The 24,735-nt window shown below is 45.8% G+C and overlaps 1 protein-coding gene and 1 long non-coding RNA gene across 4 annotated transcripts in view; one reads left to right on the forward strand and one right to left on the reverse strand.

Annotated features, from left to right (window-relative positions):
* Nucleotides 1-24,735, forward strand: part of Ntrk2 (neurotrophic tyrosine kinase, receptor, type 2) — a 327,499-nt gene that overhangs the window by 253,023 nt on the left and 49,741 nt on the right. For all 3 annotated transcript variants that reach the window (NM_001282961.1, XM_006517149.4, NM_001025074.2), the window contains exon 16: nucleotides 734-968. In NM_001282961.1, coding sequence (NP_001269890.1) covers nucleotides 734-968 — 235 coding nt within the window. The remainder of the gene's footprint in view (nucleotides 1-733; nucleotides 969-24,735) is intronic.
* Nucleotides 7,030-14,220, reverse strand: Gm53063 (predicted gene, 34245). Its single transcript, NR_168904.1, has 4 exons — nucleotides 14,103-14,220; nucleotides 12,498-12,585; nucleotides 11,942-12,112; nucleotides 7,030-11,832 (listed from the first exon to the last, which is right to left on the reverse strand). It is a non-coding gene; the product is annotated as a predicted gene, 53063 (long non-coding RNA).

The following is a 24,735-nucleotide window of genomic DNA, read 5'->3' on the forward strand; positions in this document are numbered from 1 at the left end:
CAAACACCCATATGCAGTTCTGGGACCCACAGACAAAGTCGCCCCCTTCTAAAATGTATTGAAAAGCTCTCCATCTTTGTTGCAAGTGTTTCCAATCTCTAAAAGGAGACACCCACTCCCTTACTTTCCCTTGGGGTGGCCAGCTTTGTCCAAGCCATGCTCCCCAAGGCAGTGACACACTTATTATTTTCTGTAGCTCCCTCGGCGGGGGTGGAGGTGGGGTGAGGAGTCAAGGGCAACTTAAAGGCTCCACTTGTCCGTAGATCTTTGGCGGGGACATCTGGAGCAGTTAGCCTTGGGGCAATGTAGCCCAGCGGATCACAGCTTGGAGTAAGGATGGGGCTCCAAAGATGCTAAGATCATGACTTGAGCAGAGCCAACCTCCATAAGTGGCTTTTTCTTTCTCTCAGTTGGATTATGCTTCTCAGAGTTTGAGACAGTGACCAATGTCTTATGGGAGCAGAGTCCTGAATTCCCAGAGACATTAGCATGTTGATGTGTTGTGGGGGAGGGGCTCGCCATTCCAGCCCACACGGCCCTGCATCCCACTCGGTAGAAATGAGGCCGCTAGGTGCTTTCTTGGCTGTAGAGATAAAATTGTGTGTGGCCTGGAGCATCCTGGTCTCTTTCTCACCCAGGTCAGGTAGTGTCCTCCAGTCCCAGCTGCTGAGCCGAGACTGAGGGTCCTTCCAGTCTTCCAGCTGAGGTTCCAACCCCTTGTGTTTCCCCGCAGGGCACACGGGCCCGACGCAGTGCTGATGGCAGAGGGTAACCCGCCCACAGAGCTGACGCAGTCGCAGATGCTGCACATCGCTCAGCAAATCGCAGCAGGTATGGTCTACCTGGCGTCCCAACACTTTGTGCACCGTGACCTGGCCACCCGGAACTGCCTGGTGGGAGAGAACCTGCTGGTGAAAATTGGGGACTTTGGGATGTCCCGAGATGTGTACAGCACCGACTACTATCGGGTGAGTAGCTGTTCCAGCTAGGAGATCGTCTTAAGTAGGGGAAAGCCCCTGTATTCATATGCTTGGGCTGGCGAAAGAAGATATCCCTGGTTAGTGGAAATTGACTCCTCACAGTACTGGAGACCTCCAAGATCATGGTGGTAGTAGGCATGATGTAAGGTTCACTTACACAAATGAAAGTGGCTGCCATCTTTCCATATTCTCCACAATCTTTATTTTTACATGCATGAGATTTAATGGAAGATCTCACTTCTAAATCTCCTCTTCAGACATCAGCCGACTGGATCAAAATCCACCCTATGGGTCCCATTTTCCCTAAGATACTTCTTGAAAGTACTGCTTGGAGCACAGTCATGTTCTAGTATGTGGATAGGTCCAGCATATAAGTATTAGGGCAACCTATTCTTTATGGTGGCTTTCCAGAGTATTGTATCACATTGCCAAGAGAAACCGCATCAGTGTTTACAGGGTGTTGGTCTAGGGCACAGGGATCATGGATTTAACCAAGAACTTCCGTTTGATGCTGGGAGATGCTAACTAGACACCTTGAGAGTGTATGAACATGTATGAACTTGTTTGTAGTCCAGAGGACCATGACAACAGCTCCTTCTTAGAACTACACTGGGTAATAGTAGCAGAATATTTACACACATGTGACAGTGAGAGAGAGGTTCTGGCAGTCTGTTCTGAAAGACTCTGATCACAAAAGGGCGGAGTTACTGACATTGCTTCAAATCCACTGGCTACTTGTGGTTAGCAAACTCCGAGTATGTTAGATTTGCAAATGGAGAGGTCTTGGCACTTGGATGCAAAGAATGGGGACATTTCTAGAAACCCAGAAGCTGTAGCAGAGGGGTGGCTTAGCATGGTCTTGAAATATTCATTGGTTGTGTCACTTGCCACCTTCCAGAACAGGGTAGGGCTGGTGGAGGCGATGGCAACCTTGGCCTTTGTACAGCTGGCGATTATTTAGCTGGAAGATGAACCCTCTGAGTTCCAACGCTAGGTCCTCTCCTGCTGCCAACTTTGCTAGACTTGGTAATTTTGCTACACTTGGTAACTTTTCTATACTTCGTAATTTTGCTATATTTGGTAACTTTGCTATACTTGGTAACCTTGCTACACTTGGTAATTTTGCAACTCTTTGTAACTTTGCTACAATTGTAACTTTGCTACATTTGGTTTAAGAAACTGAATCGATGTCTTGCTCCATGCTCTTCAGCAGACTTCTGTGATGGCTTTTCCTTTGTTGCTTTGTTGAGCATTGCTCATTTCTAGCCAGTGAAGTGGTTTCTAGAGGTCAAGTTGGGGGCCTTTCTTGGTGTTTGAGGGAGACATGAGAAATCTTAATCTCAAGGGTACCAAAAAGAACTTAGAAGCAGCACCTGCCTCGAGTCTGTACATGGCTGGCTTTTCCCAGACACATGACATACAGATGGTATTTTATAGATGCATTTGCTTTATTAAATTGATTTTCCTTGGTGAAAAATGGGGATGAGGGAGTGGGTGAGCATCCTCTTAGAGGCAAGGGGGAGGGGGTTGGATGGGGGGCTGCAGAGGGGAGAACGGGAAGGGGGGACAACATTTGAAATGTAAATAAATTAGATAACTGATTAATAATAATCAAAAAGAAAAGGGAGGATAAGTGCCTCCCAGTTTCAGAGGAAATGGGTGACTGCGTCTCTGAGATGAGCTTCAGCTGATCCTCATGAGTATGTAAAGGAGAAATATGTGGTCCGAACAACAACTTTAAAAAAAAAGGACTTAGAACAAAGAAAGAGCTCAATAAATGTTGTGATTTAATTATTATACAAATCAGTAAGGGTGTATTTCATCCCAGTGCCAGGACTGAAGTAGGTGAAACTCAACGTTCTCAGAATCACCTCTAGAAAGATAATTCAGAGAACAATAATAAAAAGACCAGACACTCAGTTCAAACTTAAGCAAAATATTTGAACAGACTTTGTTCCAAAGATGATATGAAAGGACCAGGAAGCACAGGGAGAGATGTTGAGCACCCCAGTCATTAGGGAACTGCAAAGAAAAATGACAATTGGATATCACCTCAGACCACTGGGATGCTGTAAAAAAGGTGGACGGACAGCAGTACGTGTTGTCAGGGATGCGAGGAAATTAAAACTCTCATCCATTGCTGGCGGGAAAGCAAAACTGTGCAAGTGCTTTGGAAAACAGTCTTATCTCTTAAGGCTTTCAACATAAAGTCAAAATATAATCTAATAATTCTACCCCTATGAATATACAAAAAAAATTTGAAGTTCTGTTTACACAAAAGCTCCTAGGAGAGTTATTCATGATATCTAAAGAGTACAGGCAACTTAAGTTATCTGTAGGAGAAAAGGCAGTGGCCACCTCTGCATAAATGCTGGGGGCCATGCAGTCACAAAGGCAACTCCTGCAGGAGCACCTAATTGAAGACTGCCTGAGAGACCAAGGATTGCTGACAGTGACAATGTCAGTCAACCGGGAACTACCGAAGAGATGCTTATTTAGAACCAATGGGAACCAGGTGGAGGGTTTAAAGGACGCCCCTATAGATTATTAAATGAGTTGATGTTTTGCCACCTCATCTCCAACCCACAAGGGCAAGTAGAGTCAGGCAGTGGGTGGTCCAGCGCACTGGCAGCAAGTGTGGATCAACTGTTAAATAGACAAAAACAACATGATGAATCAGTGGAACATTATTCAGCAGTCCAAAGGACTGAAGCCTATCCCACAGCACAACACAGAGAAAATGTTAAAACACCATAAAGGAGCTGGCAAGATGGCTCACTGGTTACAAGCACTGACTGCTCTTACTGGAGACCTGGGTTTGGTTCTCAGCACCACCTAGTATCTCACAACCTACTATAACTCCAGTTCCAGGGCATCTGATATCCTCTTCTGACTTCTGCTGGCACCATTCACACACATGATACACATGCATACATGCAGACAAAAACATTCATAAATTAAATAAGTGTAAAAAATAGAAAAAGAAAAACATGATATTAAAAGAAGGAAGTCAAGTATAAAACGCCAGTATCATGTGACTCCACTTACAAGGAATGTCTAGAATGAGAAAACCTAAGGACAGGAAGTTGATTGGTTTTCCAAGGGCTTGAGGGATGGAACATCAAAGGAACAACTGCTGCTGGGTACAGCGTTTAGGATGGAGGAAGTAATTCAAGAATTATATAGTGGTGTAAGGTACAACATTCTGAGTAGATGTAAAGTCCAAGTGCTTTGTGCACTTTTAATAAAAAAATTAATCTTCAACACTTATGCATTAAACAGTGGTATTTGCAGTCTACCATCTTTTATTGTCATTTGTTAGAAAACCCTCCACTTGGGACATTGGATCCAATACTGGGGAGATCTAAGCCTTCTTCTACCTTCAAGGACACCCACATGTATGTGGTATACATGCACTAACACAGCTGTACACACATGCACATATACATAATAATAAAAATAAATAATAATAATAATAATAATAATAATAATAATAATAAATATAAAAAGTACCAAAGTACTTATGGATTACAGGAACTGGTAATTCCCAGTTCTTTATGTATGAAATTGTCTTGACATTTTCCCAGTTATGACTATGCTGTAGAGATAGCTCAGGGGCTAAGAGCACTTAGAGCTCTTGTAGTAGACCCAGGTTTGGTTTGGCAGTTCACAACCATCTGTAACTCCAATGGCAGGAGATCTAAGCTTTCTCCTGCTTTCAAGGGCATCTACAGGTACATGGTGTACATGAACTCACACAGGCACATACACATGTATTTTTAAGATAATTATTATAATAATAAACCTATAAAAAGTTATCAACTCCATCCTACTTGCTTGTGGCCATTACTCAACTCTAGTAGGAAAGTTTGTGCTTTTGTTTCACTTGCTCGCAGTGAGGAAGAGGCCCCAACTTCACATAAGCCTTCGTCGTAGATGGCTTATGAATGAACAGCCCCGGAAAGAGGTAAATTATGGAAGACAGGACAGCCAGTAGGAAACTTGGGGAATGAGTTAGGTGTTCTGTTTAGCCTTTTCTAAAATTTCAAAATAATGGTTCACCTTTTGGCTTCATGAAAGCATCATCAAAGGCCTGGCTTGGGGCATAGTTTTGCTTATTGGAATATAGTAGTGCATGCAACACACTGTTGAGTCTGTCAAATGGATAAGCCGGAATTTTTGCTTGGTTTGTCAGAACTCAACACCTCTTGAGGCCCTGCACCCCATTGCCCTCACTCCAAGTACCACCATTTATAAGATTCAGCCCAATCCCACCATCAGTGCCTCCTGTGTGTCCTGACACCATCTCTAGAGGTCGTGAGCTTTAATAGTCCCTGTGTGCCCTTTAGAGCTCCTGTGTGCCCTTTAGTGCTCCTTGTGTGCCCTGCTGCCATCTCTATGTCATGAACTTCTCTTATCTTTGATGTTTCTCTTTCTCCGGCATCTTCCAAAAACATTTCCTCATCACTTTCTTCCCATCTGCTTCAACAACCCAAACCAGTCTTGTGGGGTGACAGTGCACAACCTTGTGGGGTGGTCAGTACACAGCCTTTTGTGAGGTCCCCACCAATGTCAGAAACCCTTTCAGGCACAGTAACCAGGGAAAAGGTTGGACAGCTTGGTTCTATTAGCTACTTTTCTGTTGCTGTGATAAAATACAATGACCAGAATCAACTCAGAGAAGGAAGAGTTGATTTTGCCTCATGGTTCCAGAGAGCTGGATACCCACGATGGCAGAAAGGCACAGCAGGAAGCAGCAAGCAGCAAACGTGCTTCAGGAGCTGCAACCTGAACGGTCATATCTCAGCTGTACATACAAGAAGCAGAGAGAGCAGACTAGAAGTGGGGTGGTTGTAAAGTCTGACCTCAGTGATGTAATTCTTCCATCAACATTCCCCATTCTAAAAGTCCCCATAGCCTCACCAAACAGTGCCACCAACCAGAGATGCTCAAATGCATGAGCCTGTGGGAACATTTCTCATTGAAGCCACCACACCTAAGTTGTCTTACATGGAAAATGACAAGTAGGAATGGACTGACTTGTTTGGGAAGTAACAGATCGCTCACCTTTAAGAAAGATCTAACTCTAATAAGTGTCTGAACCTTCTGCTCACAGGGACTTGTACATAGGCTTGTGGGGTGACAGTGCACAGCCTTGTGGGGTGGTCATTGGACAGCCTTGTGGGGTGACAGTGCAGTCTTGTGGGGTGGTCAGTGCACAGCCTTGTGGGGTGACAGTGCACACAGCCTTGTGGTGTGACAGTGCACAGCCTTGTAGGGTGGCCATTGGATAGCCTTGTGGGGTGGCAGTGCACAGCCTTGTGGGGTGGGCACCAGCTCTGTGCTGGTGGGAATAGCTGGTGGCAGCTGTTCCTGGTCACGAGGGAGCTGGCAGCACCAGGAAGCCTGAGCCTGGAGCCCAGTGCAGCTGAGTTAATTACACCCTCCCCATGAAGAGAGAAATCAGAACACTGAGTTTGCATTGAAACCTGCCCGGCATGGCGGACCCAAAATTACTCTAGCATTTTTGTTTTCTGGATTGTTCTAATTAGCAGCTCTCTGCACCAGCCTCTATTTCTTTTTTCTTCCTCTTCTCCTCTGGCAAAACCCAACATTCAGGGACGATCGGAAGTGAATTTGTGTCACATTGTGCTAGGACATCACTCTGCCTGGTCATTACTCTGCCACCGTGGATTCATTGAATTCTTCTTTTTTATTTTTTTAATTTGCAGTTCAGTAGTTTTCTATGTTTGGGTTTAACATGAGTGTAGAATTAACATAATCTGTTGGTGACTGGAGAGGCCCAAACATCTGAGAGCCTAGCTTTTAAGAGGTGTTCTGCCCTGTGCTTTAGTTTTATATAGAAGCCATAAGAAATGCTATCCTTTAACTCACCCCTTCGTAAGAGTGAGGAAAGAGTGAAGAATAAGTGAGTCGATCTGTGTTCAGCATTTAAGGAGGCAGACAAAGGGAAATGATCGAAGCAAGGCCCTGCTCAGGATGCAAGATGTCAGTGTTACCAACAATGAACTAAGACATCACCACTGGATGCTCAGTACCAGTTTATTGTCTAACAGAAGGCGAGGAGAGTGTGCCATGCTGAGCATCCCAGCCTACACAGCAGGTAGAACCATCCCATAGCTTGCTCCTTATTTGCCCATGTGCAAAGCCCAATGAACTAGCCCTGATACAGCATGGAGGAAGAGCCTAGATGGCATAAGAAACAGACAAGCAGATAAAAACTAATCAGGAGGGGCTGGAGAGATGGCTTGTCATTAAGCCGAAGAGTAGTTGCTGCTCTGGCAGCAGACCTTGGTGTGGGTTCCACTCACATGGGAACTCTCGATCCTAACAGGAGACTGGCTGCCTTCTTCTGGTCTCTGTGGGCTCCGGGCATGCATATGGTGCATATACACACACGTAGGGTAAAATACTCACACACATAAAATAAAAACAATCAAAAGTCTTTAAATGTTTTAAAATTTAAACAGAAATAGCTATCCTACCTTGGTCTTCAAAACAAATATGTTTAAGGATTTTTTTTTATCTAATACAAACATTTCTAGATGGAAAAAGTAGGTAAGTAGACAAACTCACTCTAAAAATGATTTCAGTTTCTTCTCGTGCAGCGTACCAATACTATTCCCTTTCTGAGAGGCAGCATGAGGTAACTCCAGTTCTTTCTCCTCTCTTGCTTTCCACACACAGGGCAGTTGCTCACAAATCTGTGATCTCTCATTGGTTCATCCAAATAAGTATTACAGCTCAGAGCAAGCATCTCACGCCATCGGAGTCATCTCCTATGCATCTCCCTCTTATAATGTGAGAGGGGCAGACAGCAAGTCTCCTGTCTCTGAGCATCTGTACAGATTGGTTCAGGGTGTTGCTGATGAAGACAACCATTGGCAGGCGTGTGTCACTTCAGCTTTGTCCATGATTTGTCAGGTTTGTGTTTGACTGCCTTGGATATGTGTGCCTCAGATACCAGGGCTGCTGACCTTGGCAGCCGTAACTTGGGCTGTGAGATGTCCCATCTCAGATCACTGGTTAGCAGTAAGGACAAGAAGCCTAAGATGGCTTCCACAGAGCACTGTCACAGGACAGCTTCCTCTGCAGATGTATGTCTAGAACACTTGAAAATAAACCCAATGTTCATTTCAAGGGAAAATTCAATATCTTCCTGAAAGCAAGATGTCCTTTGTGCTCTGGGCTCTCATTTGTATGTGTCATTTCCCTATTTCCTTTGCCACTATAAAATACTTACACAATGACTCTTGACTTTCAGATGAACAATTATAGATCTTTCTAGTTGGGCTCTTTTGCTTAAAGTGGCTTCAGCAGAAAAAAAAAAAGATATATTGTCTATTCTTTGAAATCGTCTTCACTCTGCTCTCCCCTCAACACTTAGAGCATAGTTCAGAGGAACCGTCTGCCAGGGAGCAATCAGAACATTGAGTTCAGGCTAATTCTGTATTAGAAGAGATTTGCATAAATTATTTCAAGTTTCTAAGTTGGTTTAGTTTGTATCTGAGCTTGCCTAAGAACTTTGACTTACACTTGCGAGTTTTAGGAGTGTAAGAGCAAGGGTCCTCTCATTCATTCATTCCTTCATTCATTCCTTCATTCACTCAATAATCATTATTTATTCAGCACATACTTAAGAAACAAATAGTATACAGCACACTGACTACAAAAGGAGTCTAGAGAAAAGGCATGTGGGATCTATGTGCACATTGCACCGTACCAAGACAAGCCCTGCACTGGAAATGTGCACTGGGAACCCCAGGGAAGAAGTTTTGGAAAATCAGAGTGAAAGTCACAGAGAAGCACTCAGCCTAGGATTAAGATGGAAACCCCCAGATAGTTCTATTGTCTAGAAGCCCTGAACTGTAAAAGGATGGGAAGACATCTGATAGAATGTAAGGAGAGACAGCAGGGTAGACATCGTGGATGTGGCTGGAGAACAGAGACTTCTTTGCTGCAAACTCAACAGGATTTGGGCTGTTAGCAAATTCCTTAAGGCCCTGTTGGTAATACCTATAGCTTTAGACCCAACTTTTAAGCTGACAAAGAGTAGTGAGAGGGTCTACATCAGGAGACGTATCCTGATATAGCCTTGGATCTATGAAAACAGTCTCCCCCAAAGGCCAACATCCCCACTTCCATAGCTACTTGTTCTGTCTGAAGTACCATCCGCTGCATTCTACCTATGAGCTGACAAAGAGCTAGCTCAGTGAGAGAGATCTGCCATCACAGGTCACTGTCCTTATGGAAGGAGCTCCCCACGGCCTTTCATTTCTTATTGGGTCTGGTGACCTTTGCCAAGAACCAGAGGAAGCTGCAGAAACTAGAGTACAAGAGCTGGCCCGGAGATGCACAGTCAGGGCCTCTGTCCCACCCACATTCCAGCCAAGGAAGAATGTTAGCAGGAATAGAGGGAAATTCTACTGACTCCTGGGTTCTTCTTACTCATGAAGCCATTCGTCCATCCATTTTGCGCACAGGTGTGCTGCATGCTTCTTGGAGTAGGAGAGATGCAGGTGGAGTCGACCTTTCCCAGTTTCTTGGACAGATGAGAAGACTCTTGAGTCTTGGGAGGTCATCTTACCAGGTGCTTTCTCCTCCCACACTCCCTAAGTGAAGCTTTCGGGCCTCAGTCCTCCGTGTGCAATTGGTGTGACATTGCTCAGCCCATGCTCCTGTTAGCTGACACCAAGAGCCACTGAGGCTGTGAAGGAAGGAGGGTCAGTGCTGCAGCCTTAAGACAATGCTTCAGCCGGGCAGTGGTGGCGCACACATTTAATCAAGACAATGCTTCATGTGTCTAGTTTCTCGTGATCATGCCTGTTAGAAATGTATTCGCCCAAAGGCGTCACTGTGTGCCTAATGGCAGCTAAGCAGGTTGGAATTGCTTTGCTCGTGAAACAGGAACCAACAGGAGGGTAGTTCTGATGGACTCCGAGGCCTTCCCATCTCATGGCTACAGGGGCTAAGTTCCTCAGTTATGCCCTCCTGCCTTTAGTTGGCTGCCGTGATCGAAAACATTGAAGGTGAGGTCTGACGAGGAAGGATGGGGCCGTGTAAAAACCATAAGCATGCACCTGCCAGAAACAATCTTTCCGCAAACGCCCCTCTTTAAAACTTTTATTTTATACCCTGGTGGCCTGAGATATGTTAAAATGAAAAGGCAAGTAAGTTCACTCGAAAAAAAAAACCCCAAAAAGGCAAGTCAGGCTCTGAAAATGAGGAGGGGGAGGGGAGGGCAAAAGTGAGCAGCTTTGGCCTAAGAACCCTGTCACACTGACCCTAGGTTCCGATAGTCTCTGTTCCTTCTGCCAGGAGGAGTTGCTTCCTTGGAAATGTTTTGGAGAGAAATACATCAAAGTGGCTCACAGCCTTAGATTAAGACAAAAGCCCTGGGATGGGAGTCTTTGGTCTTTTCTATGCAGAGGCTTTTCCTCTGACATCTAAAATTCTCCTAGTCTCGGACAATTTGACAATGATGTGCCTCCCAGGTTCCTTCATCACCGAATTCTTGGATTTTGTGCCTTGCGGTTTTCATAGGTTTGGGTGTTTATGGATCTCAGACATCTCTTGTGCCCCGCCCCATCGCACAGATCGGTGAGCACCGTGTGCTGTTGGCATCCCCTTTCCCTGACCCTTCTACTTTGGAAGGTTTCTGCTGCTGTGTCTTCCTCCATCTCGGTAAACTCACCAGTCTCTCCATCCTTCCAGTTTATCACTTCCAAAGGCTCAGCAGGAGGCTCTTCCTATCTCAGCCACCTATCCAGCATCTCAAGAGATGAAACAGTCCCAGTGAATATTTCAGGTGTTTCCCTGACGTTCTGCAGTGATTTCTGCATAAATCTCAGTCGACTCCATTTTCTCTTCATTGCAGTGCATATCTTTCTGAACCCTTTTACATGGGAAGCCTCATTGTGTCTTTTCCTTATCGAATGCTCAGTGGTCTTGTGTTTCTATAAATATTTCTGACCTCTGTTCAGGCAAGCAGCTACATCCCGTAAGGATAATTTTATATTTGGTGTGTTGATTTTTGAACTTTCCCAGGCAAGGTTAAGAGCACTAGCAACTTTAGGGCCCACCCCAGATACTTGGAAGGGTGGACTCTCGCCCTCTGCTCTGTGGAAGCCAGCACTTCTCTCTGCCCTGTGTGAGTGAGCACCCAGTGCTGTGACCTTCAGCCTTTGGTTTCCTTTCCAAGGACTGCTGTTCTCACGGGCAACCTGGTGCTTCAGTGAGTTTGGTACATCTTCATGGGATCACATGCCATGTCAGATCACAGCATGCTGGGAAAATGTAGAAAGGAAAGGGTGGGTGGGAGGTAAAGAAATATACAAACAAGAGAGAGAGAAAGAGAGAGAGAGAGAGAGAGAGAGAGAGAGAGAGACTAAGACCTGTATCCTGGCCTTTCCTTCCTTCCCCTTTACTTCAGCCAGGACTGCAGCCTGCAGAAAGGTCAGAGCCGACCTTCTGGCCTTAGCTAAACTCTCAGCTAAGCCCCCACAGACACACCCAGGGTCTTACTCCATCAATCTCCCTGGTAGCCCCCAGTGTAATCAGGTTGACAGTGAAGATTAGCCATCTTGTGGAACTTTCAGGGACCTAGACTTGAGTGCTCTCTTGACTCCCCATGACCACTTACCTCTCAAGGAGTACTAGCCGTCCTTACGTTTATTAAGTAGTGTGGAAACGGTTTATAGTTAGGCTGCCTGGGGTGGGGGGTGGGGGGAACTCATCTCTGCTACTTCATCTTTCCTCGAAGCAGAAGGCGGCTGTTCCCTCTCTACAAAGGATGTGTCATCTCAAGGCCCATCAGTGAGCTACTTACAATCTGCAGTAAAGAGAAACAAAATTCTCTCATCTTTTTTATATATATAAAAAAAATAGCTACTTCCTGTGAAGGCTTCCCCCCCCACCTCCTTTTTAATTAAATAACTTACATTTACATAATACTTGTACAATTAAAGTTTTTCTGCCTACACAGGATTATTGCTGAAGTAGGAGAGCTTCTTCTTCATCTTGGGTGAGCAGTGAGTAGGGGGAGTCATGCCAGCCTCGGTCCGACTCTGAGAAGTTTCTCAGGCTCAAACATGGACTTGCTCAAGAAAGCACTGGAAAGCCGTGTGGGCAGAAAATATCAGTAGTGTTCCCTGCATCTTGTAGTCTTGGCTTTTGTTCTATGCCCATTCCTGGGAAGTACTAGGCAGATGAATGGCTAGATTAACTTAAGATAGCATTCCAAATAGACTTCGTAACTGGGTTTCTGCAAGACATGTTCTGGTCCCTAAAGAAAATCTCCCTGGGAGAAGACACATGAATGATTCAGTCTGATATTAAGCAGGGAGATACATGCTGTACAGAAAAAAAAAACTGATTTTGTTGGAGGCGAGGGAGGAGATCTATAAAATTCTATGGGAAAATAAGTTAGACTTTGGCTGAGTTTTAAAGGGAGGAGAGTATCAGGTAGGGCTGTTAGTAACCTTAAAAAATCCATACCTAATGCCAAAGGGTTCTCGTGTGCAGCATACGTGTTCTGGTGTTAAACTCCAAGTGCCCCACGTGTACTGGATTCTTGCTGATCACACTAAAAGGAGTTTTCAGAAAAGAATGGTCCGTATTCTTCTTCCAAAGCAAGGATGCTGTCCACTGCACTAGGTACACTGGCCAGAAACTGTGGAGCCCCACCAGGGCATGAGTTCTGACAATGTCGGTCCTCAAGAGATTCTTTCAAACCTGCCCTTGTTTTATCTGTCCACCTGTCAGACACTACAGAGATTATCACAGCAACCTATCCTAGCACGGGATGCAGGTTAGATAACATTAACACACCAGAATGTGTCCTCTGCTGTGTGACAGGGGCTTCATGTGCTGGCGAGCCTGTGGTGAACACAGCTTAGCAGAAGCTTAGAGAGTCTGAGGAATTTCGCTTTCCAGACAGAGTGAGGCACACATCGGGCTCCAGAAAAATATTTATCTAAGGTTGAAGGGCAACACAGTCAGCAATGTGCTTGCCCGGTAGGCATGAGGAACCAAGTCTGATCTACAGAGTCTATGTTTAAAGGAAAGACAGGGGGGAAAGCTGGGCATGTGGCACACTTTTATAAACTCACACTCGGAAGCTGGAGACCCCTGGCCAGCCAGCTTAACCTAATCACTGAGACCCAGGCCAACTCTTGTTTCAAACTTTGATTCAAACAGCAGCAACAGCAGCAGCAGCAGCAGCAGCAACCACCACAACAGCAGCAGCAACCACAACAACAGCAAACACAACATTAAAAATTTTGAGGCATGACACTCAAAATTGACCCCTGGCCTCAACACGGATAAATACAAACACTCACACACAAACACACACATGTGCATACATGTACACAAACATGATAAAAGAATTATCAAACAAAATCCCTTCTGAGCTCTGATGAGAAAAATCTCTCTTGAACCTATGACCTTACCCACTCCTCGCCACAAACAAATTTTCAAACTTGACCATAGGCATGGATACCTGGGCGCTTGTTTCTTTGCTCATTTTGAAAACTCCCTGGACCTCCATGCCTTGATTTAAATTGAAACTGTGCGATTGCTCTTAATTATCGAGAAATTGGCCAGGGAGGCCAGGCTCCATGTCTCAGGCTTATATAATCCTCAATACTTGAAAGACCGAGGTGGAAGGAGAGGAAGGTCAAAGCAGAAGGGTCAAGGCCTGTCTGGGCTGCAGGAGGAGCTCAGGCCCAGCTCTGCGACTTACTGAGCACCTTAAAATAAGAACTTCAGAAAGTTACAACTTTAGGGAGCAGGAGCCTAGCATGCACCATTCAGCACCACATCAGTGGGGAAAGGCCATGTGCTGTTAAAAATTCTCTCAAGTGTGATCCTTTGTTTTCCTAGTGGAGACGGTGTTATGGCCATAATACAGTTTTAGGACTTCCAGTGAGAAAGGTCTTTGGATTTTCGTCAGTACCGTTCAGCCACACCCTGCTGCTGTCTGCCATCAGAGCTCAGATTCCTTGAGCAATGCTGTTTGCCATTATGTTTCAAATCTTCTATTTGGATCAGTTTGTGAATGAAGATTGTTTAAGGCTCCCCCCTACACACGCCCCTCACCTTGTCTGCGGGGCGAGTTTGGCTCATCCTCTAGGTAGGCACTGTCCTAGATATCCTGAATGTAGTGAGCGAGACACACCATAAGCTGCAGCTGGAAAAGGAGGCAGAAGCTTCCGATAGAGCAGCAGGGCTTGAGCTCCCGGCCCAGCAGACTAGGCAGACCCCTGCTGGCCGCCTCTGTCTCTGCAGGGTTGTGTCTGTGGGTGACTGGTGGGGCCTTGCGCAAGAAAAGGCTTGCGAAGACTGAAACAGCTTGTCAAGGTATCCTTGTGGGTGTCTGTATTGAAGTGTCACAGTACGAAGGCTTTTTATTAGCAGCTATTTTCGAAGCCGAACACCGAAACGGAACAGTTTCTTCCTTACATGGCACTTCCAGGCTGGCTGCCTCCCTCAGCACAGTACGACAGCACCAGCCTTCACATAAGGGGGTGGAGAACATGACGCTGGATCCTTTGACGGTGGAGCCTGGCTATGTGGCCCACGCCCTGAGCCCTGGAGATAATTTGGTTCATTCACATGTTTCTGATGACGGGATGCAGCCGCGGGGGCTGCGGAGGATGGGGCCTCGTGCGTTGCCTTTGCGCACAGCCCGGGAACCCTCCTGTTTTGAATGGGTTCGGAGGGATGGGTGGCCTGTGCGGAGGGCAAAGAGAAACCGGGGCCAGCTAAGCTGGGTGGTAGTGCTCTTTCGGCCTCCTTCAGCTAAATTCTTCACAGCTCTCTTCTAGCATGCAGCAGGTTCTCTCTAGAAAACTCGGTAGGCTTAATTGTAATTAAAAAAAAAAGTTTGCCCCAAGAAGACTCATTTTAGTGCATTAGAGAGCTGATTTTGGACCTTGAAAGGAAGGGTACGCATTCTACCTTAATACCTCAGCTTGGATGGAGCCAGCTCAACCACCTGCTTTTGTTTTGGTGCTTTGATTTTTGAGGCCAAGTCTCACCACATAGCTAGCCCAAGCTGCCCCTCATTTCTTCATCTTCTTGCCTTGGTATCTGAAGTCACAGATGTGTAGCCCTTCCTACACCTGTGTTTTGATGCTGCAGATGAAGAAAACAGTATTCAGAGAGGCAAAGTCACCTCCTGAAGTGTCCTGGCATCTTTTGAGGTTACTCCCCACCTCCAGGAGGTGGAAAGGGTTAACTTTCAAGGTCATAACAAGGTGATTTTGAGTCATTTCTACATCTGGTACACGAACCATCCATCACACAGAGACCCAGATCTGTTTGCTCCTCTGTTATGTGTGCACAGCGTGATGCGACTTCGGCTCATTGGATCAACTTCTCTGACCCTTATTTCCAAGTTCACCAAAGTGGAAATGTCTTTTCTGCCTGCTGCCTCATGCTGTCATGAGGGTACCACGGGAGATAGGACGTGGGAATGTGTGACTGGTTCTTAGGACTCTCGTTGCCATTGGTGAGCAGCAGGGAGCCCGTGCTGATGCTTACCCAGGACTCCCGCCTCCATGCTTAGAATGTGGCTCTCTCAGATAAACTACTCTGAGTGGAGGATGGCTCTCAGGGGTGGGAGCACCGACTTAGGCCTTTTTGGAATATTTCAAGATTGCTATTGGCTCACCGTACTTACTTTCCCGCTGCATCCCCCGTGTCTATGATATGACATGCCACTCTTGTATTATGGACATGAGTCCACTCATATAATATTGCTCTTTTCTCCCCTTCTAAGGTGATATGTGAGAGATTTTCCAGCAGTGTGAAAAGAACTAGTTCAGATCCCTAACTTCCTGCGGATTCATGCTCCGGGTTTCTTGCCCAGGCCCTTCCTGGCAACCTCAGCCACCACCACTGCAAAAAAAAAAAAAAAAAAAACAACCCTTATTTGTAAGATTTATTTATTTTTATTGAAGTGTGCTAGCGTCTGTGTGCGCCTCTTGTGTGTAGTGCCTGTGGAAGCGAAGAGGGCATCAGACACCCTGGAACTGGAGTTAGAACCATTGTGGGCAGCCATGTGGGTACCAGGAACTGAACCCAGGTCCTCTGCAAGAGCAACTAGTGCTCCTAATTGCTGAACCATGTCAGCATCAGCAGCCCCACTGAGAGCACGTCTTACCATTCCATGTAAAGTCCCTCCCCTGCACTTTGAGGTGAGCCGACAATTCCCATCTCTTACCACTGTCAGCCATGTGAGTCTAACAATTTGTCTAAGGGTGAAACACACACCACAAAAGGAAGCCATCACAGGATAAGCCACACACACAGTAGAATATGCTAGGCAACAAGGGACAGGGCTCAGGTCTTCAGCACTTTGAAAAGGACTGGAGACTCCTGCTATAATGTAACATTTAAAACATTAAAATAAAATAGACATGGTTACAAAATAATACCATCGAGTAGAAGCAGAGCTATACATCTTAAATTGCGGTATGAGGTATGATTAAAGCATTAAATGGGACCTGGGGGTGAATATAAAGTGGTAGCATAAAGGATGTTTTGAATATGTGCAGCAGCAATGAATGGCATGACATTAAGTCACCAGTTCATATGTGTATTACCTTTGGAGTTTCTGCTGACACCACCTCTGTTTGTTACCCATGTTAACAGCCGAAAGAAACGTTGGACCCAGAGGTGAATCAAGTGTGTGTGCAATTCCTGTGAATCAAGTCCACAGAACACATCAGGGTCTGTGTGCTCTGGTTCAGTAGCCCTGTGCTTGAACATCATGCAACAGTGCTTATTACACATGTGCCATGAATTTCTACTAGCTAGGAGCATCTGTCACAACCTGATGCAAGGACATGTAATCAGACAGGGCAGACCCTGCAGACCCCGAGATGGGATGAACTCCCGGAGTTCCAAAGACTCAACTTCTTCAACTTTTACATTTTACTAGCCATAGTATTTTTGCCAGGAGACCTGTGTGAATCTGTGCACCTCAGGCACTGCCTGTCTTTGCAATAGGCAGTTATCATATCAGCTCTCGTTGCTGTAATTATATGTGAACATAGGAAGAGGCTATCTCATAAATCAACAGCCTACGAGGGAACTGACACTGGACAGCCTGGTGTTAAACAGGGCATGTGCACACTCAGCTTGATTAGCTGAGTTCAACCCGTATTTCTCCACCTCTCCACACTACAAGGACCCTTGCCAAGAGCCTAGTTGAAACCAGTACACTGCCTGCCCAAGGCTGTTCCTTAGCTTCTTTCCCATTAGGGCACCTATAAAGACCAAGACGGTTTTTTTGTCATAGCTTCATTTTGATGAGCCCTCTCCTTCATCATTTGCTACTCTCTCAAGCAGCTCTCAGACATCTCTGTACATCTTGTGTTAGGATTTAGTCTGGGACAAAGCTCAACTCTAGTTATGAGAGTGCACTTTCTGGAAGTTGTGCCAATCTCTGCCTAACTTCTCCTTGGTTTCCCTCCACCCACTCCCTTGCTCCTACTGCCTGCAAGAATACTAAGTTTACTATGTTCAGGGGCAAGGGTTGGACTGTCACTGAGCTATGACTCCGGATGCACACCTTTCCATTTAAAGAGGACGTCACTTCGTCCCGCCTTTCCTTGACTGCCAAACATTCCGGATAGAGCAGAGAGAAAATTATTGAAACTTCTCCAACAAATACCATGCTGGGTGTTAGGGAGGAAAAGGTGGGCAAAGGTGTATTAGCCTTGTAGGGAATCTTACATTGTCAAATAATCCATAGACACACACCAGATAGTGAGTGGTGTGGAACAAACTGCTGGGGCTGCAAAACACTGCAAGGGGGAGGGGAGTCCGGCTTGGTGTGAGTGCTGGGAAGCCCACAGAGAGCATCTCTGAGAGGAGGCTTGCAGGTTGGGCTAGAGCAATACTGCAAAACATTAGTACCTTTTCATGGTCTCATTTTATAATATATAACCGTTGCCCACGTGAATGTTTATGGCATGATTAATGTGCTTTTATCTTCTTTGGTGTGGGGGATTTTATGTGATTTAGACTCTCATAGCGACACAGTTCTGAGTTTTCTTCTGGTAATTAAAATTAGCTACAATAGCCTCATTTCTATAAACTTACTTTAGCCCAGTCAGAAAGGCAGTGCCAGCTACTGGTCTTTGGAGCATAGGGAAGTTTGATCAAGTCTGTAGTTCCAACTCTCTCTGCAGTGAGCCAGGGCTGCACGGTCTTCATGCTTCTCTCAAGCTTGCCAAACTCCACCAGAGCCTCCAGTGGCATTGGGGATGTGTGCTCTGCACAGTGCTAGCATCTCATTGGTTTAGAACAGGAATGCTTAAGTAGTTTGAGGCCGTGCTAACAGTTTCTCCACATCCTGGAGAAGGGAATGCTCCAATGTTGACTGCCTTGAGGTACAAGTAACTGGGAGCCGTGAGGGGCACAGGCTGAGGGAGATGGGAAAATGGTAAGCAAGGTTACACCTGATTCAGCAAGGTTACACCTCGCCAGGTAATGCCTCTCTATTCTCCAATCTCAGCAAAACTCACCAACTCATTCATTTACAGAGGCAACATTCACCCTAGGGTGCACTTGACCATAGTGGGCTTTCCCTGTTAGCCACTCCGTACTGGAAGACTATATATGTTCTCCTTCAGAAATACACAAGAACTAAACGGGAATGCGCCACAGTTACAGGTGGCTCTGAAAGTCCTCTGCAGGCACGAGCGGGTTGAGTGTTCAGCTTCTGATGTCATTTTCAAGGCAAGGCAGGTCATGTGGTGTAGGCCTCTGCTTTCGGTTACAGCCTTCACAGACTGTTCTGTGCCCATAAGCAGCCGCCACCAGGAGTGTAGCTGCCACCAGGAGCTCTGCTCTATTCCTTGCTTGCCAAGATGGACTGAGAGAGACCCTTTGAAATCTTACTGCTAACCAAAATAAAGCCTTCCTAGCACTGAGGATTCTATCAGGCATGCTGTTCCAGCAATATTAAGAAACTAACCCAGGAGGTCTATGTGAACCCAGACCTTACATCTCAGACTCCTCATTTCCAATCACATACACCTCCAAGCCCTTTCAAATAAGAAACAGAGTGGGCTAGCTAGCAAGCAGAGCCTTTCCATCATCAATAAGAGTAACCCCCTGTGGTAATCTGAACACCAAGTGTGGTATCATGATTTCTAACATTGGGTGCCATCCAGCTGACTGGGGAAAACAGGGGCCTCTCTGGAGCTCCGTTTCAGAGGCCTTACTGACAAAAAAGGCAAATGGTGTTTGCGGGGTCCAGACATTTGGTTCTACAATTCCAATTTTTAGTTCCACTAATTAAATGCAAACAAACAACCCCCCCCCCCAAAAAAACCCAAATACCAAACAACAACAATAACAACAACAACAACAACTCTTTTCCTTGAAAACTTGGGATCAGTTCTTAGAGAATTTAGAAAACTTACAAAGCTAGTGGGGTGGGGGGAGGGAGAGGAGGAGGAAGAGAGAAAGGGGTAGAAAGAGGAGGAGAAATTGCAAATTGTGTTCTGCAGAAGGCCAAGTCCTGCTTACCAATATTTTAAATATTCATTTCTTTATCTCCTGTGCTTGGCCAAGCCCAATGAATGATTCAGTTTTCCTCCAGATCCATTCTGCCTCCTAGCCAAACCCATAAGAGGATTAGATGGTGTTATCTTCCATCTTTTCCTATCAGGACACTATCCCTGCATTAGCCAAAGAAATGTATTTAATCTTAAGCCAGACTTTCGGGAATCGCTTTGTTTTAGGGGTCCATGCACATGGAAGAATAGGAAACGACAAAGGAATCACAAGGTGTCTAAGACACCCCTCCGCAGTGACAGCCGTATCTGCTATCACACTCGGATTGTGAAGATCAGAATTACCTATGCTCAGCAGGGCCTCTGCCATGAGGCTGATGTCCTCATTAAACAGCAGAATGGAGGGTGCGTGCCTTCTTGTTACCTGGCAGTGTTTGAAGTGAGCTAAACAGTGCAAGTGTAGTTTGCAAATGTCTCAGTCTTAGAGACTGTAATTTACAGCACACTCAATGTCTCGTCCACTTAAAGCTTAAGAATTAGCTCCTCCTTCTCCTCTTTTTCTTTTCCTTTTCCTCTTCATTCCCTTCTTCTTCTCATCCTACTCCACCATCTCTTCCTTCTCCTCTTCCTTTTTACCACTTAGAAGCCTTCAGGACTATAATCTTTCTTTCTCCACAACTCTCTAACCAAAAGTTAGCACCTTCTGTTATACCATCGTGGAAACTGAGGCAGTGAATGAGATGTTTGAGGTCTGCTCTATGGTGTGGGACAGTGATTTTCCCAGAAACCAGTGCCCTTGACTTTCCCACTGGATTTAGAAAGCAACCTCCCTTCCCCTTACCTCTGCCTCTTGTAGGCCAACTAAGAGTACCAATGGAGATAGAGGTTAGTGTCTTGTTGTCTTTGCCACATGCCTGCTGGCTCCGGCTTTCCCAAAGCAGGTTCAAGAACCCACCAGCAGCTTGGGGGTTAAGGGAAACAGGCCTGGACATGGCCTGGGTGTGGCACGTGTCCAGAAAAGAACTGCTGCTACAAAGGAGGAGAGCACTGTGGGAACGAAACAGTCTCTTGAATGAGACCAGGATGTCCTGAGCTCTGTCCTCGAGCTGCCTGGGGCTGCGTCTTGGCAGTGCCCGGAGCCACTCACTGCCCCAGGCACTTTGGGAGCACCTTGAAAGAGGGCGGCTCTCTTGAGTTAGCACACACAGGGCTGTCTGCAAAGGATGGCCACCCAGGGGGAGTTCTCAGAGGAGGGCAGGCTCCATTGAGGAGTGGTCAACCAAATATTCCCAGCCCAGCACTCTGAAGCTTTTCTTTTCTCCTCCTTCTTTCCCAAAATGCAAATTGCCTCCTGTCCTTGGAATAAGGAAGATGGGTTGCTAGGCAACTACTTCTAAACAAGTCCTTCCCCCCACCCCCATTTTTCTTGACCTCTGGAACAATGAAGACTTTTCAGCAAATGGAAACAAGATGAGGGGAAAGGCAAAAATAAAGTAGAATCAGACATCACAGAGGTGCTTGGAATATGGGAAGAGAATGTAATATTGACAGGTTTTTGTTCTGAGCAGAGAGGGATTTCACGTTACTAATGTGGTCATGGTGTCAATAGAGCCAAATAAGGTGGCAGTGTGACAGCTCTGATTCCACTTGTTAGGACAATGGCCCCGAGAGTATGACGTCATAACCGGTCCATTAGGAGTTTTGGGAATCTGTGTTTCTGTCAGGATAACAAGGTCTCTGATTCCCGGGCTTTTACAAAGGTCTTTTTAATGACTCTCATATTTTGCTGTAAACTGTGGATGTCTTAGTAGAGGACAGCAGCACACTGAAGTTGTGTGATGGAAACAGATTTGGATGAAACACTGCCAGCTTGGGTGTAGAGGGGTTTAAGGAAAAGCACAAGGGACAGAACTTTCTACACCTTGGTCTGACCGTCCAAGGACAGGCAGTGGTTACAAGAAGGAAGCCGGCTCATCAAGGGACTGAACCAACTGTATTTGCTCAGACGGCCATCACAAAATACCACAGGCTGGGTGGCTTAAACTCCAGAAATATCCTATGTCACAGTCTGGAGGGTCAAGGTCAGAGTGCCAAGACCAAGCTCAGGGTTATCTTCGTGACTTACTGACGACGGCCACACTACTGTGTGTCCACGCAGAAAACTGCCCTGCCGTCCGTCTTGTCTCTTTTGGAAAGAGTTCTACTGGATCGGGGCTCTACCCTATGACCTCACCCATCCATAGGCACCTCTGTAGATGGGCCATCTGCCATGCAGTCACACAGGGACTTAGAGTGTCTGAGAGGAATTTGATCTGAATATAACTCAGCTCAAAGTCACTACTCTTAAAGACCACAGTTGTAGGAGCCTCGAGGACTAAAGTATCTCCCTGGAATACAGTATTTTAATGTATACATTCATGCAAGGCCTGATGTTATTCCAACTTCTTCAAACATCCAACTAAAACATTGGAAGGTCAGCTGACCTGTCTAGGGAATAACCATGAAGGACACATGCTGGCCAACCTTCTTAAAAAGAAAGCCAGCAGTTTCCAAAACACCATACACAAGTCTAACTGTTATCAATCCATGGGGTTTCCTTGGCTTTGGTCCACCTTAAATGTTTTTATGGTAAAAAACAATGTTATAAAAACACTCTGAGACTCAAAGGGGGAAATTAAATCATTCCTAAACCTCCAAGTTGCATATCTGCGTATTGGTACATGCTATTTTCTTATACGTTTGTGTGTAACTATTGGTGTAGAGCTAAGGACATACGAATGCTGGCAACATGTGTGTGCAACATGCGTGTGCACATACAAAAGACCCTTGTTATTCATAGCACGTGAGTCCCACAACATCACTGAAAACTGAGGTGGTAAATCTGAGATTCCACCTGGGTTTAATGAAGGTTAAACTGTCACCTCTGGTCCTCACGTTTCTGTCAGCTGATCTGCCAGTGTAAGAAGCGTATGGGCCCTTCTGTGTAAAGCTTTTTTTTTTTTTTTTTTTTTTTTAATATAAGCATGTCCTTAATTTATGGTAGCTGAACTTAGTGTTCCAACTTTACAGTGGTTGGTGCAAAAGGAAGATTAACTTAGTAGAAACCTATCATTTCCCGTTTTGAGTTGGGTAATTTCCCAGGCTGTACGCACCAAGTGCACTCATCATAGGATGCTGGGCAGTGGCAGTGAGCTGCAGTTCCCCAGTCAGCCATGCACCCACTAGAGGAAATGCCCTACTTGACTAAACTAGGCCGTTCTGAAGGTTGAGGACATCAACTGTGTTGTGTTCCCAGGCAGTGACCTGTTTGCTGAGACCCAACTCCAAGACTAGGAAACACCTGTGTGTTGCAGATTCATAGACATTCAAAGTAGATTTAATGCACGTATTTTTCTGTAAGGCACACCCCCAGCTTTCTTGGCCTTAGGAACTGGAGGCCGTACCTCACCACTGCTTGGAGACCATTTTAAGCAGCAAAGCAACTAACAGAGTCTCAAAAGATACAGGATGAATGGTACTAAGTCCTTCTTGAAAGGTACACTTGGTGGAAAGCTGAGAGAAGACTGTCTCGCAGTGTCCCTGAGGTTTGCTAGAACGCCCAAGCCAGACAATTCCAATTTTAATTATCCTGTGTGTGACTGTGAATGCCTGAGAGAGCACCCTGACTATTGATTTGGAGGTTACAAGCTGATTTTATGAAGTAGACGAATCTCCAAATGCACAGTTGGTAAGGAACGCTTACTGCGTTGACTCTGACACATACCATCCAAACATGCTCCAATCTTACCTTCTCTCTAACAGCCAGCCAGGAAAGGACTGTCTTCCAGGCAGCTAGGAGGAGGGTCTCAAAGCCAACCCCCACAGTGACACACTTCTTCCAACAAGGCCACACCTCCTAATAGTGCCACTCCCTGGGCCAAGCATACACAAACCCCCCCCCCCAGATAGGTTCTGAGTGTTTATTAATTATCTAAAGTTAAGTCTTTGCAGAAAACAAAACAAAACAAAACAAAACAAACTGAAAACAGCTTACTCAAGAAACTAGCTAAATTTGTTGAAAAGCAAGTTATCAATCTAGTTGATTGGCTGCTTCTAGGTGGAGTGAATTCTGATTAGTGAAAGAGTAAATTGTTTACAGCTTCTCAATGCTTATGTGCTCTATTATTCTCCACGTCAGATGGAATTGTGTGTTGTATAGCACGCCCCCCCCCCGCCCCCCCCCCCAGCCCCAGAAGGATGGACCAAGGCTATACAGAGAGATCTGGAAGGAGAGCTCTGAGCTGGTGGCCTCTCATCAAGGTCGATTTGATGACACCTATGTGTTACCGCATCCACAAGGATTCCTGCTCTGCTGAATGAGTGGCTCTGGATGATTCTGGATTAGCAAAGCAAGGTTGAACAGACTTCCCTCTCAGCAGACGTTAGCTTTAAATCACCAATCCTGATGCTGAAACATCTCTGCATCCATACACACCTGCATTACTCAGGAGCTGCGGCACCCCCCTCCCTCGACCCTCCCCGCATCTCCAGACTCCCTGGCCCAGACCCTCCCCTAGATTTCCCCTGGCCTATGCAGTACTACGGAGGCATCTGATTGGTCTAAACCCCCACGGAAACTCAGTGCCTTTCTCTCCCTTTGGCTAAGTCAGTCACTGTAAGGGTATAGACTCGCCTGAGGTCTACTTTATCATCCTTGCGGCAACATCTTCATCAGGTTTGCTGAGTCTTTCTCACCAATTCCCTACAAATGAGTGTGGGCTGAGAAAGTCCAACATGGAGCACATATCACGGAACATAATTACATACCTTAACGGTCATTCTCTGGAACACAGGATGGCTACTACTTGACCATTGTGGGAGTCTCTCCCTTTACTGTTTGAGATTAAACATTACTTCACACATATGCTAGAACCTAGGTTAATCTCCATTCCAGGAGAAAATGTATAAGTACGATGCAGTCATGATCAAAAGGGATGGTCTTCGGAGCCAAGGATGGATCTCAAGCTTGGGTGGCTTATGTGTTTCCTCTCCCATCCTTGCTCTGAGCTGCTTCCCCTGTGTGAAGCAAGGGCAGGGGAGAGGGGACAGATGATTCCTGTTCTGATCCTTTGGCATTATGTCTTAGGACTGAGCTCACACTGCAGATGTGTGAGCTGAGAGAATGAGGGCAAGACCCCCTCAAGTGTCCCTACTTCCAG

This window comes from Mus musculus, chromosome 13, assembly GCF_000001635.26.
Source record: "Mus musculus strain C57BL/6J chromosome 13, GRCm38.p6 C57BL/6J".
NCBI classification, from domain to species: Eukaryota; Metazoa; Chordata; class Mammalia; order Rodentia; family Muridae; genus Mus; species Mus musculus.